This window comes from Solenopsis invicta, chromosome 5, assembly GCF_016802725.1.
Source record: "Solenopsis invicta isolate M01_SB chromosome 5, UNIL_Sinv_3.0, whole genome shotgun sequence".
NCBI lineage: Eukaryota > Metazoa > Arthropoda > Insecta > Hymenoptera > Formicidae > Solenopsis > Solenopsis invicta.
Genome location: NC_052668.1, coordinates 27,764,498 through 27,784,979, shown reverse-complemented (window position 1 = coordinate 27,784,979; position 20,482 = coordinate 27,764,498). Strand labels below are relative to the sequence as shown.

General features: G+C 32.9%; 1 protein-coding gene across 3 annotated transcripts in view; it reads left to right on the top strand.

Moving 5' to 3' along the window:
- LOC105193245 (proton-coupled amino acid transporter-like protein pathetic) overlaps positions 1-18,231 on the top strand; it is a 42,061-nt gene extending 23,830 nt beyond the window's left edge. For 2 of the 3 annotated variants that reach the window (XM_026139408.2, XM_039450139.1), the window contains exons 3-5: positions 6,875-7,282; positions 11,051-11,411; positions 12,716-18,231. In XM_026139408.2, coding sequence (XP_025995193.1) covers positions 6,875-7,282; positions 11,051-11,411; positions 12,716-13,306 — 1,360 coding nt within the window. In that variant the 3' untranslated portion in view covers positions 13,307-18,231. The remainder of the gene's footprint in view (positions 1-6,874; positions 7,283-11,050; positions 11,412-12,715) is intronic. The other variant, XM_039450138.1, reaches the window with a different exon arrangement.
- The last annotated feature ends 2,251 nt before the right edge of the window (positions 18,232-20,482 follow it).

The following is a 20,482-nucleotide window of genomic DNA, read 5'->3' as shown; positions in this document are numbered from 1 at the left end:
TATGATTCCAGACTAGCGTATAAACTCCGGGCATAGATTCGGGCTCTATGAAAGTGCTCTGCGAATAACGAAAGAGAACAAAAAAAAAAGATACGATCGTTGAGAAAAAAATAAGAAAATGCGGATCGACGCTTTTTTGATACTTTAGCTCGATCAAAACTTGCACGAAATGACGACGCGACGCGACGTCGACGCGATGCCGACTTGGACGCGACACGAAAATATCATCGGACGGTTGCAAAATCCGTGGCCGAGAGCCGAGACGTATTGGCATATCGGATTCGGTGATAGATCTATATCGACGTGTGTAAAAGCGAAAAAACGAAATAAAAAAAAGAAAAAAATAAACAAAACAAAAAAAATGCTCGGCCACGTGCGAAAGGCTCGGCAAGCAAAAAGGAGGCTTGTTAGTCGTCGTACTGCGTCGTGGCGCTGGGCGTCGCGGTGATGCAGTGCGGTGGTTGCGGCTGCCCCTCTGTATGTATTACGCCTGTAACGCGACGCGTTGAATCCCCACGGTCACGTTGTAACGCGTGACGACCGGGACACATACAGACTCTAATCCCGGGGCGTTTTCTCGACAGAAAGTTTCGCACGACTACGGGAGAGAAACTACCGCACCTAAAAGACGGGTACCTATAATACCTAGACACCTATACAGTCTTGTATTTTTTTTTTAACAATCCTAACATACATGAAAGTGCGCTACCCCCTTCTTCTCTCTTTCTACCTTATACACACGTGACACACACGCACATGTAGAAAGAATTTGCTTTTAAAACCATGGTAATCGCTGGACAACATGGAAGAATTTTGCTATAATTTTGTAATATTTATAGTTCAAAAAGACGAATTTTTTATATACACATATGTATATATATATATATATATATATATATATATATATATATATACACATACAGAGTGATTATTAATGAATGTCTCTACTTTTTACCATAAGTGCATGAATTACCGACGGATACGTATTTTTAACATATTATTATATTAGAAATTACAAATGCGTGCTCCTATGATAAAAAGTGGGGACATTCATTAATAATCATCCTGTATGTATATATATATATATATATTTTTTTATATTTTTTTTTATATATACATGGATATATTTTATACATAATTATATATAATTACGTATAAATATATATGAAACTTATATGCTAATTATATAGAATTATATTTAACAAATTTTTCCGGAGAGTAATCCGTATTGTTTTGAATTATTTGTATTTCAAAAGATTTAAAAGATATAAAAGAGAACAATGTTTATTTTTTGAAGCGCAAGTTTTGTTTCGCGTGCCATCCCTGTTTTATCAAGAGGCGCGGTCGCGTCTCGCGCCAAGTGAACGCGCAGCAAAGAGAGATATAATTACAGCATTTAATTATTTTTTTTATATGAAAGTTTTTTAATAAAAAATTCTTGGTAATTTGTTTCTATGGTAATATTTTTTTAAAAATATTTTATGAAACAAAAATTATGCATTATGAGAAGACTAAAAAAATGATGATACTAAATACTTCAGGAATTATTCAATTAAAATGGAATATTTTCTTATACATAAAATTCATGAAAGATCTTGATTTTGCATTTTAAAAATAACGTTACGTGATATTTCAACATATTGTCAGACAATGTCGGTTTACTTTATTCTAACTTAATTCTAAATTTATAATAATAATGTATTAATGCAGTTTGTATTTTCAATATAAACGACGATTTCATAATGACCTGTGATAAAGCTTGCCTAGTAAATCTAAGAAAAGGCTGTCTAGAAGTCCGAATAATATTTGCTGCATGCGTGCACTTATTACGTTATACATCTGTTTGCGCATTAGCAAGCGTTTGGCAAACTCAGATCAATATCTGTTTTACGTGTCTTATTTTCTCGGGATTTGAAACTCCGTTTCTGTGTGGAAAAGAAAAAAAAATACGAATAGATTATCGGCGAGACGACAGATTTAAATAACGATATTCACTTTTAAAATTTTACGTTGCTCCGGGGTGACGCGTTGAAGAACTTGAGTAACCAGCCACGTACATTTTCCATCTTCTATATCAGTACTGTCTTTACCCAAAACTTCGAAATTCCCAAAATTACCTAAATAATCATCTTGAAAGAAGGTAACTGTTTACAATAATATCTAACTTATTAATATATAACAAGAATCATATATGAACATAGCTATCAAGAGTAAATTTAAAAATTGTTTTAATTAAAAAAAGCGATTGTGTTTTATTATGAAATTTTATATTTATTAAAAATAATATAATATTGTAGAATGAAGACTTTGAAAAATAGACTACATAGGCTTATTGAGATATCGGTACACATAAAAGGTTCCATATTAGCAAAATTCTATGTTATTGTTTAACTTTGCTTAGCTCGAAATGTGTATAGACAAAAAAAGTTATATCACAAAAAATACTCGAATCTATAAATATTCATGTGATAATATGCTCATGTTTAAAAACAATGAGGAAGTACATGTGAAGAATTAAGATTATTAAACAAATGATCCCATAAGTAATTATTAGAATTCAAAGATAATACGAGTGGTCAATATACCCATAATATTAGTTTTCCCGCTACGCATAACGGCCCACTTTAGCAAAATTCCATGTTATTGTTTAACTTTGCATGAGTCGAAATGTGTACAACCGAAGAAAAAGTAAAATTTTTAAATAATAAGAAAGACACTCGAGTGTACATACATTCGTAAGATAATACGCTTAAGTTTAAAAAGAATGAGGAAATGTGTATAATTAAATGTTAAAATGTACCTTGAAACAATTTTTAAATGCTCGAAAGTAAAAATGTCTTATAACAAATGCTGCTTTGTATATTGGCATATTAGCGCTACTATGTAATGGTAGGCTACAATGATTCCACAAGTAATTACTAGAGTTCGTCATCTAATAACGCAGTACGAATGGCCATAATACTTACGGCTTATGTAATATCCACCTTAATAAGACAACATTTAAAAGTAAAAGTAGCAACCTTTTCCATATACTGATAATTAAACTAGCTGTCCAATTAATTTTGAGATAATTTTTTGATAAAAATATAACGATGTTGCATTTTAATTTTTCCCAAATTATAATGTAGAAATATTATACATTTGTCATGGGGAAATTTTTAAATAACAGGTAATATTGCTTTTGAAATAATTGAAAAATATTTTTGAAATTTGAATTTTTCTAATTTTTAACAGATTATTTAATATTATTCAGAAATTTTGTTCCAATAACACTGCAGCGTTATAGCGTATTATTATAAAATTTTCATGAATTTATAACGCCATTATTGTGCATTAGTTGCACAATAATGGCTGTCAGGGCACAAATCTTCTCTTCTAGTAAAATTCTTTTGCGTTCGTTTGGTCCCACGATTACCATTACTTTAAGGGTAAGTTCTAAGAGAAAGTTCTCTTTGTGCATACACAGTACCTCGCGATACACATGCGCATACATATATCATACATACAGAGCAAATTACTCGTACATCGTACGAATACTCGCGTTTTCGATCGACTGTAGGTCGAAGAAAGAAAATTCCCTGCGACTTGTGGGACGCCATTTACGAAAACGAGGATGTGTCTGCATGTTTCAAATAACCGTCAATTATTAATGTGCCGACGCGTCGTGCCTCCTCTCAGAATCCGTTCTATCTGTCATTCCACTTTTCAGGGTGTAATCGTGTGTTTGCAGTCGAGCGTGATGCAGAGAACGTGGGGAAAAGAGAACGGGTAACGCGAGCCGTCGTTTACACGTGTGGCCACGCGGAATGCGCGAATTCAGCGCATTCGGCGCTATTATCGTCGCGAAATTTCAACAACAAAACGATATTCTGCGATTCTTCGCTTTAAAATTCCGACCGCGATCTGAGTCATCTGATTCGGATTCACTGAAATTGTGCTAAATAAAAAAAAAAAGAAAAAATAAAGAAACAGTCGCGTGTAAATAATTTCGCTTTAGATTACGATCGGCGATTGCGGTTCGACAATGAGTCAGTGCTATTCGTTTCACACGCGTTTACGCTGGCGACAAAACGACGCGGGCTCGCGCTGCGCGCTTCCTTTCTCACGTGTATTTCAGAAAGGGCTGGCGGACGCGAGTAGACGCGCCGAGAGAATAGATATGATAATGTTGACCGACACGGTAATGAAATAAAGTATTGTGAACGAAGCACATGCCGTTTATGACGCGTTTTCTTGTTCTTGAAATATTCATATTTTCCCGATAACTCTCGATATAGTAACAAACATGTTTTTTCAATTCTTCGAATGCAAATCGACTCGTAAGAACGGATCTGAAAATACAGATTTCAATGGATTCGTAAAATTCTGGGTAACCAATTCGCAACCACTCAGCGTGTGTTTCATAAACGCGTAAACCGCTAAAACTTGCGATTATCGTTACTTACGTCCACGATCTTCTCTCGGTGCAAACGGACGGAGAGTCAGACGCAGAAGGAGAAGCAGCCGTTGAAAAATTCAACGAACAGTTTAAGTATTCGTAAAACGTTTACATTATTCAGGCATACGTGCGACGTGAGGTTTGTCCAATCTAGGAGATGAAATTCTAGATAGTTTCTGCTCTGCAATTTGCGCAATCACTTAATAACAGGCTTTTATTCCTTATCTTCACGCCTGCGGAAACTTGAAAAAATACAAAAGTATAACTCGTCTTCTCTAATCGTATCTAAAAGGTGAGTATTAATTTGAAAGTAAAATTTCAAAATTTACATAAGGATGAGACTAATATATTCTTTTCAACAATCACTGTTTCGCATATAAGAAAGAAATAATATATTTTTACCTGACAATTCTGCTTGTGTGTAATTTCATTTCTTATTTAAAGAATTTGATAATTTTAATTTCTCAGCAATTAATATACTTTTACTTTAATATTATGATAGCCATTTAAGGAGTACAATATGATTGTTTTGATAATAATGATATTAAAAAGTTCTAATTCTTAGTTTAAAAATGTTACTTTCAATTCAGCATTATTTTTCTTCTCAACTAATTAAAGTTATAAATTGAATAATGGTAATATATTTTTTTTTATGAACCTAAAAACAACATTTTTTCATGTAAGCAAATTACATCTACTTTAGTGTTATATCTCATGTCAATATTTTAACATTTTGAAAATAAAGATAATCTTAAAACAATTGAATGTTTTCTTTTGTGTATGCAAGTAATTATATTTTTGCTTATATGAAACAATAACTTAATCTTGCTTAGGTATATGTTAATTTTCTTTAAAGAATTTAATAATCTTCAAATAATATTTCAAAGAACATATTTTTATTTTGACATTATAAAAGTTGTCTAGAAAGCAAAGTATGATTGTTTTGATAATAATGTTTAAAAATTTGAACATTTTATTGGTTTAATTATTATTTTTCCTTTCAAATCACAAAAATTATTATCGAATCAGAATATATTGTTCTTAAAAAATACAATAAAACTATACAAAACCTCTTTATGTTAAATCATGTTTGAAATTTGTGACTTTTACAGATTTTTCTTATGAAGGTGTTGAAGGTGACCAGCAGAAGAGTTCACACATTTGTTTTATATGTTTAATGACGGTTTTTTTTAAAGTTTAATGAAAGTCTTGATATTTTAATTTTTGTATTTATAACCGCGCCATACCTTCATCAGCTTTATCCATTTAACGTTTTTATAATAATAATAATAATATTAAAAATTTCTAATTCTTAGTTTGAAGATATCATTACTTTCTTATCCGATATTTTTTCCTCTTGATTCATGAAGGTTATTATTCTAGAATAATAAGAATATATTTATCTTAATAAAAGCATTATTCATGTGAGCAATTTATTTATGTTTGCATAATCTCTTCAATATTTGAGATTTCGAAAATAAAGATATTTTCAAATAAAAATGTTCTCTTTTACTGTGCATAATTGGAAAAAACTCTTCTCTTTAAAAGCCAATATAAAAACGATGAGTGGAAGGAACGTCCCTCCATGCTAGCGCTCGGATAGCTTTCGGAAATTTTCGTGTTCTTAGATTGGACATATTTCGCCGTTTCGATACTTCCTTCGATGCGTCTTTTTTCCCGGCTTTGCGCATTAATATCGCATTCTGCGCGCGATGTATCGAATGTTCGGCTTGATCGAAGACGCTTAATTTTTCCTTTTTATGTAGGGGCTCGTAATAATGAGGTAATACGAAACTCCCATTAACTCGCGGATGAAATCACCGTCGTTAGAGATTGCCAAAATCCTTGCCGCGGCAGCGGATGCCCCGAATGCATGCTCCTCGCATGCGTCTCGCGTCCTGTCTGCGCCTCCACTCTCCGTCTCCCTCGGCATGCGAACGCGCGAGAAAGAGAATCCTCCTACCAACGGCACACTCTCTCATTATGCTCCCCCCTCGCATTAAGTCGTGATGGAAATCGCGGGCACGGGGAAAACGTCGTACCGTGTAGAACAGAACCAGGTCCTACGTAACACTTAATCCCACGCGCAAGATAAATATATATGTACAAATATAAATGTACGTGTGGACGTCGCAGAACTTCCCCCTCCTCCGCCGTTCTTCTTTCATCTGCGCGCTCTTCGAGATGTCAACCTGTCGACGGGAGCTCATTGAGATATATCTTTTTGTTTTCTCGACTCTCTATAATTATCGCGATTAGAGATGTCTCGAGTTTCTGACCGAACCGGTCGAACTCGTAGATGAAAGAAGCAGCGACGTTCGTCCTTGCGGGAACACCCTGTATATATATACAAATATATAAAATTTACGTCCCATTCACGGAAATCGTTTTCGCCAACGATTACATCGCGGTATGCTAACGCTGCCGGTTTTGCAGATACAAGTGCGAGAAAAATGACGTGCCCATTACGGTCACGAACGGCTCGACCTTGCCGCTCGTGGAACGACCGACCGACGAGGAGGCCGCCCTTTACGACCCGTTCGAGCACCGCAAGCTCGCCCATCCCACCTCGGACCTCGACACGCTCATACATTTGCTCAAGGGGAGTCTGGGTACGGGCATACTCGCGATGCCGATGGCCTTCCGCAACGCCGGTCTCGCCTTCGGCCTCTTCGCCACTTTCTTCATCGGCGCAGTCTGCACCTACTGCGTCCACATCTTGGTCAAGTCCGCCCATCTCCTCTGCAGGCGGTTGCAGACACCTAGTCTGGGTTTCGCTGATGTGGCCGAGGCGGCCTTCCTGGTGGGGCCCGAACCCGTTCAGAAATACGCCAGACTCGCCAAGTGAGTTCGCGGGAGACGTTACGTCTACCTTTTATCATCAGCATCATTTAAGAATATTAAGTCCAACAGAAGATTTCTTTCTTAACTTTCTTTTAATTTTTATTATACATATGAAAACTCGATATATAAAGAATAGGTAAATATAATGTAAACATTTGGGAAACACATCACTTATTTGACATACACTGAGAAAAAAATTTGGTTAATAAACTAAAATATTTACTCCGATATGATCAACTAAATATTGGATTAATTCAACAGTTTTTTTAATTACACAAAGAAAGTATAGTTCATATTAACGATTTAAATTTTTAATCAGGACTCAATTAAACTAACTCAATATTTAGTTGCACATATGGAACAAAATATTTTAATTTTTCAACAAATTTTCTTTCTTAATGCAAGAAAGGTACCATAATTTGTCATTGTAATTTTTTTAACAAACGTAATGTAGATTGATTTCATATTTTAAGAAAGACAATGTTTAAGTTAATGTCGACTAATTATAACAAAACTATAACAAACTTTCTTGTGAATTGACCAATTTGTCAAAATAAGATAAACTTAAAAAGACTCACACCTCAAAAAAATGCAATTAATCTCTAAATAAAAAAAAGTGTTGCAATCTTTATGTGCTATTTGTAGTAATTTAAAGAAAGACAGATATTGAAAACAATTTTAATGTTAAATTCCAATTACTTATAATGGAATTTGTTAAGTAGAATAAAATGATGTATGTATGAAATAACACTAACTTTTTACGAATGAATTATTATTTCTCGTATACCACATTTCGCAAAAAGTTGAAAATTGGGTGTAATAAAAAAGATCTAGTAACTATCATACAATACTTAATCTTCCGCAGACATCGTTGAATTGCAATTTTAATCAGATTCCCTTGTTAAGGAACCCTTATGTTTTTTTAAAGGGTTTTCAGATACCAAAAAATCTGGCATGGCTATACTTTTCCAACATTTAAGAGGAGAGTAATTTCAAAAAGTAATTTTTACCTTTTTCTATCTTTTTTCTATAAAATTACATTTTTTTCTTTTCCTCGTAAATATTGACCTTGGATATTTAAAGCTATAATGATTTTTTATATGCATATAAAACTGTTATAAAGTTTTTACTCCAACGATAAATTTTACCGATTTTGCCTCAAATTCTGATACGTAATAAAAGTAAAAAAAACGTTGAATTATATAATTGTATAAGTGTATAATCGTATTTTCTCTCTTTCTCTCTCTCTCTCTTTCTCCTTTTCAATGTTGGAAGAGTATATCCATGCCAGATTTTTTGATGTCTAGAAAATATTTTATTTTAGTATTTTATTTTAGATATGGTTACTTAAGACAAATATAATTTGAAGGAGAAAATGTGTTTATTAATAACTAAGACTGTGTTTTAATATTGACTGCCAGTACTGAAAAATTATGAGTAGTTAACGTTACATACTATATAGATTTTTAGTACTGACAGTGAATATTGGAACACGGCCTAAATATCTTGCAGTCGCTTGTGTAAAGTACACACAATTTTCTCAACAGAGTGCTCTCTCATCTTAAATACAAGTCTGTTTTGAATTGCTATATCTACTATGAATGATGTCAAGAAGTGATTCATCCTAGAAGTAGTAATATTTTAAGATACACATACATATATAAATAAATGCACACACACATAATAAAGAGAATTTGGAAGGTTTCATCAAATACTATGGGAGTGACGAATCATTATAAGGTCCTTATCTTGGTCATAACACATACAACACAAACACACACACACACACACACACACACACACACACACACGTGCGAGATATAAATCCTACTGCGTAATTTTTTTGTTATACACCAAAGTAATATTAGCAGCAGGATACTAGGTTTTAGAGAAGTCCTAAAAATACACTATTCACTTCAAATCATAACTCATTGGAAAAAATCATAGCGTAATGATTAAAATAAAATATTTTAAAGAGAAAATATTAAATTTTACGATTTAAGTACAGTTTAAAGAAAAAAATTTTATTTTTTTTTATACACGCCATCAAATTTGGTGTTTATTCTTCAACTCGGCAAAGTTTATTTTAAATTAGCACCATTTGTTTTTACGAAAATTTTTACACAGAAATATGTCTTGAAAAATTTGAAAGACAAGACTTTAATTTTAAAACACTTTTTCAAACTTCGTTCTGCGATCTTTTTTTATAAATACAACTGATTTTGAATTCGATCTTTTTTATCACTGAATTTAAGTAATCTTTTAAATTTATTGAGAATAATGTACATGCAGTTATGTATCGCAGTTAAGGTATATAATTCATTTACTTTTATCTCGAAGCCGAATTTTACGAGTTTATCTGCAAAAGGTATCATTTCTTTATCATTTCATTATATTTCAGAATATAGTTGATATCTTTTATTCTATTTTATGTAGTTTTCTAATTACTAGATGAAATAAAATGGAACATTGATCTCTATTGGTGATGTCGTATACTGCTTTGCTATATTGTAATATTTGTAGTATGCAGATATTGCAGTAGTAATGTATATTTCAAATATGTAACACTGCAATATAATACAAATATTACATTGTGACATTACGTTGCGTTGTAGTATTTTAGTAATATAACTGTAATATTACATTACAATATATTGTAACGTAATATTTCTGTAAAATATCCGTAATATTTTATTGTAATTTGAATAATATTACTATAATATTATTGACATAATACGTACTATATGGCTGATTATTTAAACATTGTATGACTTTATTTCAGCAAAGATAGAATTTACAAGGTGATTATTAATGAACGTCCCCATTTTTTACAATAGAAGCATGATTTACCAACAAATACGTATTTCTAACATATTATTATATTAGAAATTATAAATGCGTGTTCCTATGATAAAAAGTGGGGACATTCATTAATAATCACCCTGTATATTAAAGACAGATGATAAATTAATTTCTTATGAATAGAAACAAATGTTTACATTATTTGTTTTTCTTAACTTCTAGATGAGGATTGACTTATACTGGCTTTTGATATATTAATGTTTCTATAATTGTTCCTATAAAATATTTTTACAGCAAATGCTGTAAAATAGTTATTCTAAAAATATACATATAATAATTTAAGCTCAAAGAGGAAACAAAATACTTTATACTCTTCCAGATTGGAAATTGATAAATTGGTATTGGAGTGACGTTATCTTTTCAATAGATCAATGCAATGACACTAGCTGCGTTCGCGGAAAACGCTATCAGCACTATTGCGTCATTTTATCTTTATTTTACATTTAATGACCGATAAAAATACAATAACGGAATAATCCTAATAGCGCCCGCTCCGAACGTAGCTATTTTAGTCAACAAAATTCTAAAAGTTTAAAACTGTAAAAGTCATCTAAAGACATGCCGATCTTAGAACATATAATATGTTATATAATACAAGGTGTTTATTAATGGTTGTCCCCACGTTTTACCATAGGAGCACGCATTTGTTATTTCTAATATAATAATATGTTAGAAATATATATCCGTCGGTAAATCATGCTCTTATGGTAAAAAGTAGGTACAACCATTAATGAACACCCTGTATATTTTAAGATGCCGATTCTCGGGAGGTCAAAAAGATGTTTCTTAGATGATTACATTATTTGGTTACAATTACGTTCATTCGTAACGTTGCTCTTCCTATTTTTTGCATTATCTTACTCTTATTATGTTACCCTTTAGTTTAATCATTTAATATCGTTTCAGGGCGACAATTAATTCGTTCTTGGTGATCGATTTGATCGGTTGCTGCTGCGTGTACATTGTTTTCATCTCGACTAATCTTAAGGAGGTCGTGGACTATTACACGCAAACGGACAAGGATCTGCGAATGTACATGGCCGCGTTGCTGCCACTGCTCATCATCTTTTCCCTTGTGAGGAATCTCAAATTTCTCGCGCCATTCTCGATGGTGGCGAACGTGTTGATCGCCACCGGCATGGCTATCACTTTCTATTATATTTTCAACGACCTGCCCACCATCAGCGACGTACCGAATTTCTCCAGCTGGTCACAACTACCCCTTTTTTTCGGTACCGCCATCTTTGCTCTCGAGGGTATTGGTGTTGTAAGTATGCATATTCTTTATAAGTCTATACAACAAATTTTAAGTAATATTGGACGCGGATATAATATTGAAACTTGTCCTCTATAATTTATAACAAAACTCGTTATCAACCAATATAATATTATCAATTGTACAAAATTTTTATCTGGAGCTAAAGTAAAGTTTGATTTCGAATCTTGATTATGTGATTACTCGCAGTGCGATCACCGCGAAGATAGGTGTTACGACACTGCGCATCAGAAATAACTTTGCATTCAGTTGCTACACACGTCCGGACACTTAACGGTCATGTTCGATTGTTCCAAGTAACGACACGCGTAAATCAAATGGCACGCCCCGGACTGTGCGTCATGGAATGTTTCGGACATTCGTGACGCATCAACCTGATAACAAAAAGTCATGTTAACATTCCATAACTTGCGTAGCAGTGGCTATAAAAAACTTTTTACGCGGGACAAATTGATTACGATTATTAAAATTCATTAAAAAATTCATTGAATATGAAATATTCTCAGGAAATAGATTTATAGTCTTAAAATAAGAAATTAATTATTAATTTTTCATATAACCTGAAAAAAATTTGAAATGTTTAAAGCTATTTAAATTATATTTCTTCGTCTAAATTTAAAAGAAATTAAAATGTGTTTTATTTTCGTGACTCAGCTTCTATAAAACAAAACCTATTCATGAATTTTACGTGCATTTTTATGTATTTACGTTCTTTCACACGTGTATTTTTTGCTTTTAATTTTACATATATTTTAGAATTTCTCTTAAGACGATGCTGGAATCGTCTGTGTACGTGAATATTTAAGAGAAATATTGATTTGAAAATTTCATGTGTAAATTGCGGAATTAGTTTAACGAGTAACAGAATAGTAATTGTGTAACGTGGTAGTTGATAGATCTCACATTAGATGGCGTTGAAGTCGAAGACAAGAACAGATAATGTATTCCTGAGTGCGCCTGACACAGAGCACTAACCTACTCGCCTGGTCTTAACGCTATTCCCCTTTCACTCTGCGTGCGACCGCGAGTTGCCCGACTCTCCATCGAAGAAAAATCTGCAATACCAACGTCGGCTGAGTTCGACCGTCGCTCCAACTTTACTGATACACTTTACTGACAATTATAATGCGTATATCTTGCGTGCGCTATATTTTAAAATCTTTTAATTATTAGTTTTTTAGATGAATGTGTAATTATTGGTTTCAATGTTCCATAAATATTTTATATCTTCTAAAATTTCAGGAATTAATTTTTTCCGTTTGCGCAAAGGTCAATCATCTATAATTTGCTTTTAGGTAATGCCGTTGGAAAACAACATGAAAACACCGTCGCATTTTATCGGTTGCCCGGGTGTCCTCAACACTGGCATGTTCTGCGTCGTTTTGCTGTACAGTACCGTTGGTTTCTTCGGCTACTGGAGGTACGGCGAGAACACGAAGGCTTCTATCACGCTCAATCCTCCGCAAGATCAGGTGCTGGCACAATCCGCCAAGATAATGATTGCTATCGCGATCTTTCTCACCTACGGACTTCAGTTCTACGTGCCCATGGAGATTATTTGGAAGAACCTCAAGCAGTATTTCGGCTCCCGTCGACTACTCGGCGAGTATCTCTTGCGTATCCTATTGGTGATCTTCACCGTCTGCATAGCCATCGCGATCCCGAATTTGGGTCCATTCATCTCCCTCGTCGGGGCTGTGTGCCTGTCCACACTGGGTCTCATGTTCCCGTCGGCAATCGAGCTAGTGACTGTCTGGGAACAGGAGAACGGCCTCGGCAAATGGAACTGGCGACTGTGGAAGAATATCGCTATCATCGCCTTCGGTGTGTTGGGCTTCCTCACTGGCACGTATGTCAGTATCCAAGAAATCCTGGAAGCCCATTGAGGCGCCAGGTTCGGCGCGAGGAGCGGCCGTCGAAGCGGCCGCTCGTGAGTATCGCTCGCCATCCGACGCTTATCGGACGGCGAGTACCACGTATGACAGCGTGGACGTCTTTCGCGCAGATGACGCGACGCTGTCAGCAGCAGACAGGCCACCGGGTCCGGGACGAGGTTTCCCCGGAATCCCTATTCCCGCGTCCTTCCTGTCGGTAGCACAACTGTGACAATAATGACGATGACGACGACGATGACAACGAATGACGATAATAACGAAGACATCCGCAGAGTCTTCGCGTGATCGAACTTTCATTTAACATTTTTCTTAACAGTAGTCAAATTAGTATTACGCGCGTCGTGCACGAGGTTGACGAGGCGCGAAGTGTACGGTCGATCGGGAAATTCTAGAAATGAATGACTTTATATCGCACGCTAATCAATAACTTTTCATTATTTTCCCGCAAAAATCACGTAAGATTATTTATTTAGCAAGATTAACCATTATATTAAATTAACGCAAAAGTTACTACGTTCATTAAGTGAGATTGAAAATAAACGTTTTTTAGTATTTGAGACAAAAGTAATTTTGTCAATTAAGTAAGATAATCATATATTTGCTTTACAGTATACTTTTCTAATTCGGAAATATATTTTCCAAGAAACCTTGTTTTTGTTTTTTTTTTAAAAGCAGAATTTTATTTAAAACAGAATTTATGAAAAGAAGATGACAAGTCTTTAGCGCTAATTTGATGTTTCAATGATAGGAGCAGGATCTTTGCAGTCTTTGACAAACTTTTTTTTTAGGTTTCATCTTATATGTATATAGCGGAATAAGTCGGAATATTTATTGCGACACTGGTCTCTAGACGTTCCAATCTGAGCACTAACGTCGAACGGATAGTGCTTACATTATTCTTTTGCTCCGTTTTTTCTGATTATTATTATTTTTTTTAATTATTTAATCGCGCCGCATCGGCCGTACGCGCATAGTTTTTTTGCGGAGTTTACAACTGCAGGACGGTTTTCTAGAATAGCGTATGCGATTTCCTGTGATCGTACGCATATCTTGCATACTTTATATATGTATATTGTGTATATAAAATACACAAACCGTCGTGTTTTGTGAATGACGAATGGGAACCGTACGCCTCTCAGTTATTACGTGCTTATTCGCTCGATCGGATTATCGCTGTAAGTCGGTGGTTTCAATATGGTTACGCGGACCGCACAACAGACACAAGTTTTTGTCACCTATAAGGCTTCGTCCGTGAATAAGGAATTCCTCGGTAGGACAATATTTATTAAACTACAAGGTCTTACATAAAAATTATGTAATGTACAATTAAGGTAATGTTCTATTTACAAAAATAGAAATATTGATTTTTCCTAAAATATTGATAACTGTTTGCTCAATCAATTTCGAAATCGTATTTCATCAGTCACAATCTTTAGTCATGAAAGGACTAGAGAGAAAGATTTTGTCAAGATCATAATAGCAAATTGTGTTAATGATTTATTTGCAATTAAGTTTGGAAGGAATTGTTTGATAATTGAGAAAAATTTCGGCTGTATTAAACATTTAAAAACATTATTAATCCATGCTTACGAAAGTGCACTTAATATATACATATATAATAAAGTATTACATATACCCTGAGTTTGCACTTCAAATTTGTTTAATTTTTAACAAATATTATTCATAAATTGTAAAGCTGCTGCGTATTATAGAGCAATTATTGCAAAATTTTTATCAATTTAAGATGCCATTATTGTGACAATATTTGCACAATGTTTGCCTATCGAGGAAGTTGCGTTTATGCAATAAAGATTTTTATTTGATTAATGTACGTGTGTATGTGTGTTTGTGTGTGTGGTTACATGCTTCCCGCATATAACCGATGCGCTGAGTCAGCGCAAAATCGTCTCCCTGTTCTTTGAAATTTTACAAAGTTGATTATGCATCTTGATCCGTCATATGAGTCTACTTGCGGTCCGCACAAACTCGTGTCCGAGACCTCTGTTATAAGAAAACGATCTGTAAGATACTGTATATCGGATGAACGCCGATTGAGCATCTGGTCGGTTCTGTTTAAAATATCGGTATATTTTTAATTTTAGCAGGATTCAGTCAGATGCAAAACATTATTTGTAGAAGATAAAAAAATTTATATTTATCATCTATATAGCTTTGAGTGTTCAATTTGTCTTTTAGTATGTCATCATTGAATTTGCCAAGAAGAGTTACGTAAATTTAAAAAAAAAAGAGAAAAAATATTTAACTTTAAAGTCAATTTTCTTCCAAATGAGATTTTTTACAAAAATTTTTATTTTATATATTTGATTTATTTATTGAAAAATTATTATCTTCTTTATCAGGGTGTTTATTAATGGTTGTCCCCTTGTTTTACCATAGGAATACGCATTTGTTATTTCTAATATAATATGTTAGAAATACATATCCGTCGGTAAATTAAGCTCCTATGGTAAAAAGTGGGTCAAACCATTAATGAACACCATGTATATATATATGTATGTGGATACATGTAATTAATGTCTAAAACAATAGATTCACTTGGTAATATTAGTTATTGGTATTTGTATACTAACTTCTGAAATTATGACGGAAAAATCGATTCCTTTAGACCATGATGAGCAATCGGCGTGATTTCGCCGCAAACCACTGGTCTGTTCCTAGTGCATGATGCACGATGATGTACAAAGAAGATTAATCCATTAAAAGTAATAGGCAGAAAAGTGCGTAGGTGTAGTAATGTCGTGATGCACGCTTGCTAGTCTGTAAGTAAGATCGCGAGGCACCGTCGCGCGCTATTTCGTCAGCATGCGCGATAACGATGCTTGAATTGGTTATAATAGTGTCGAAAATGTCCGGGGAGCGACCCGGCACGATTAATCGTTAGCACATTAACTGAAGGGGAAGTAGAGCCGGAAGTAGAAGAATATTCAGGTGTTCATCGATCTCATCTATCGGCAGGAAGTGGTATAATAAAATTTATCAGAATCTTGTGTCACAAACAAAAGGCAATTAGAAAATCGAAATTTTATCAGCGGAAACAAAGCTGGAAGATACAGCGTAAAAATGTATTTTTAACGTTTTTTTTTAATTAACTTGTGCGTTTTACACATTCGATGATTAGCAATAACCTTGATATATCTTTAGCGAACATACATTTTTGTAAGATATGCAAACGACAAGACTGCAAATAATGTTTTTAGAAAAAGATTTACGTATATCACTTTTCATATTGGCCTACTTCAAAGTCAATCATTTTTTTAAAAGCAGTATTAAAGTTAGATTAAAACTGTATATTTAGATCTGAGCGGCATCGTCACTATCTTCAACTCTTTATAGTGACTTTAGCATAATGTATATACAATATTTTTTTCATATGAACTTTCAAAAAAGGAAAATATTCAAAACTGTTGAATAAATAAATTCTATAAATGTTTCCGTAATTCAGAAAATAAAGATTTAACGTGATAAATAATTTTTAAGTGTGATAGAAAATTATTCGAAGTAAATGAGGAAACTGTTTAATAGCTGGATAAATAAAAACTTCAGTTAAAACATATAGTGAAAAGGATTTTAATTAAATGAAAGTTTAATATAAATTTGAAATCTGATTTATATTTGAAATTATTTTAATTTTGGACAACACACTTTAAATCAATTGGAGTTAATGAATTTACGATTTGTGGCTAAAATACAAAAGCTATTTTTAAAAATTATGAATATATTGGATGAACTGAAATGTTAAGTGATTGGTATTTCTCTTTTAATTGTAACAATAATAATTAAAAATAATTTTCTCTATAAAGAGTACATGGAGACGATAGTCAAGATATCCTCTTCGAAACCCGATCTACGTCCTCTAATCGAGTTTTATTTTCTAAAAAAGAAACATGTTTTATAATAGTATACATATTAGACGAATCCTATTAAACACACGTAATTCATATTATTTTTTGATAAATGCGTCATCGTTTTTCAGAGTAGAAGGAACCGTATTTTCACGACCGTGAAAGAAAGAGAATAAAGTAGAACATCAATTTTATTAAACTTTGGATTACATTAGATCCTTTACAGTATACAATGGAATAACAAGCCCAAGATGAAATTAAGAAGACAATAAAAAGCTCCGTATTGTAGAAAAATAAAGAAAGAGAATAATATGAGTAATGTGCAGAGAGAAAGAGAGAATGAAAGAATGAAAAAGAAATACCAGATTTGGGCCATGGGTCCTATTTCCGGGTTCCTATCAGTAGAATGAAAATGGGCGCGCAATACGTAAGCCGTATCATTTTTGATAGGGTCGTATTATTTTCGTAATGATGCGCTCATTTTGATATTTTTTAGGATTTTATATGAGAACGTAGAAACGGAATGTAATTTTGTAAAGGCAAAAATTAGCGCACGGCGATTATTGTCAGTTTTATTTTATTTTATTTTATTTTTTTTTTTGTTTTTAGAAGAAAGAGGAATAGTATGTTAGAAACAGTATATGCTTATATTTGTTATTATACTTATTGTATATACATATTTACAGACTTTTTTCTCAATTAACAATGTAAATTTATAATGTGTAGAATTGTTTGTTAAATAAATCGACAAAGTAGATTTCTACCGAAATAATATTTCTTTTGTTTTTCGTTTGCACGAAACCCAATATTTTTACATTTCATTTATATTCATTTACACTTACATTTTAGATCTGCGATCACGTGCTATACGCACGCAATAATCACCGTGCATTCTTTTGTATGCACAAGCGTCTTGTGCATATTGTTAATTTATCTATCATTGTATTAGATTTTACAATATTTAATGTACGTATGTATAAAACGATGTTTTATACAATGACTATGTCTTTTTTAAATTGTTCAAAAAATTGAATAATAAAGAATTAAAATTTATATAAACTTGGTTTCTGTTTTTTGAATTACATAGCTCCATGTGCACATGTAATAATAAAACGCATATATAATAATGCAACGAGTGCAATGCATTTATACAATATTGCATAATAAGCGAATTCCGGAAAATCTTACTTGCTTATTTTGCTATTTAAAGTTCAAGATGTCTTCGATCTAACTGTCACGTAATAATGCAATAATGCAGAATTTATGCATGACGAAAACCTACTTGTGTAATATTTCCGCGGAAGAAAACGACAAAACGGCTTTAAAATTAATTTGCTCATTAATCGATAAACGTACGTGTAATTATGCAAATAAGTACATTCTGTAATAAAATAGAAAGATGTTTGCAATGTCGCAGGGACAAAACATTAAAACATTGAAATTACGTTTACAACTTACGTTATGTAATATCTCTGTGACATCTTTGACAGATTACAGCAACGTCTAAACGTCTACTTTGGTCCGCAAGAAACATTTTTGAAATGTCATAGAAATCTGTGAAAGGTTTCGGTGAGGTTGCTGCAAAATGTCTTTTTTGGTTTCATTTGCATTGCTGCAAAAATGACAAAAAAATATATATGTACATACCCGTATAGCACAGGAAATTGCAGCAACATTGCAGCAATGTTGCAATATTTCGGAAACATTGCAATATCATAATTTTTTAATAAAGTAGTGGCAATAAAGAGCTAAAGCAGAATATTTGCGTATAATAATATATTAATTTAACTCATCCATAATTATTCATCTGCATTTAGCAAACTAAGGTCGGGCGACGTTATTAAATTTTCCGCTGAATCTCTACATTCCCTAATAGTACAACCGTCCATATATCGACTGTAAGTTGACTCATCCAAGTCAGGCTTTCAAAGTTGACTGTAAACTTTGCATAGACGTCTACAGACATCTTTCAAATGTTGACTCGACGTCTAGAAAAAAGCATGTGGTCTCGTGGTGCTGTGTGCATCATAGTATTGTTAAAAAACATAAATATTTATATCAATAGACGAAATATATGAAGAAACCTCGATCTACAGCCCAATGAACAAACAATATTTTTTAGTTATTTTTTTAATAAAAATTTTTTCATATTCAATTTAATTATTGTATTATATTGATATATATTTTTTAATTGCATCTTATTTAAACAAATAACAGAAAAGTTATTTTAGATGCTATTCTGCATTTGCAAAATTAGTAAAAAATATTATAATTTTATATTTGTTTATATAAATATTGTGCTTTAATTATACATATTTCATTTTTTCAATAACGTATATCGACCTGATCTACCAGGTCATCATGAGGGATCAATTCGCAGCGATCACGGAGGTCAAGCAACGTTCACCGGAGTCGCGACTTGGATGGGTGACCGCTTGGAAATTTTCGAAAAAATATTCCCAAGAATTTTTTTTGCGAAAAACGTTTTTTAAAATGTTACACAAATATTGTTCATTGGAATTATGTGATGTAATAATATTTATGTGAATATTTTGGAAAAATGAGATGTTTCAATGCAATATTCAATTTCAAAAAGCGGACATTTTAATATTGTTGCAATATTCCAGCAATGTTGCAGCAATGTTTTGCAATCAAAATGCAATATTACAATGTTTCAATGAAATCATTCTGCAATGTTCCTGCAATTTTTGTATGCTGTATGGGTACGTGCGGTAATAAATATTGGCTACATTCAGCAAACAAAGCAGATCAGTGAGTCCTCGGTAATTTTTATAGATCTCAGTGATTGGTTTCTCCATTTAAATACAATGAAACACTATAAAGGTAAGAACCAATCACGTTAGGACGATGCTGGAGTCGTCAGTTTTACCGACAAACTCGACTAACTCGAACACGTACGATTTACGAAACATCAACAGATTGATACTTGTGTGTAAATTGCAACTGTGTAAACCTTTATACTGTATTTACAATAAACTTGTTTTATTTAATGTTCTGATAACAATTATAATCTTTACGAAGTTTTTCATCAATCAATGATCCTTTGTATAAGTACATCCGTCTTGATAATGTATCTACTAAAATAAATTATAATAAATTTTATTTGCTTTTCTTTATTTGTATTCAATGTATGAAGGAAGAGTACAATAAAATGAGGAATATGAGGATTTTATGAGGATATACAAGATAATACACACCATTATTTATTTAACTTTTTATTTTTATTTATTCTTTTAGTTAAACCAATTGTTCCATAAGGATACAAATTTTCACATCTTCAGTA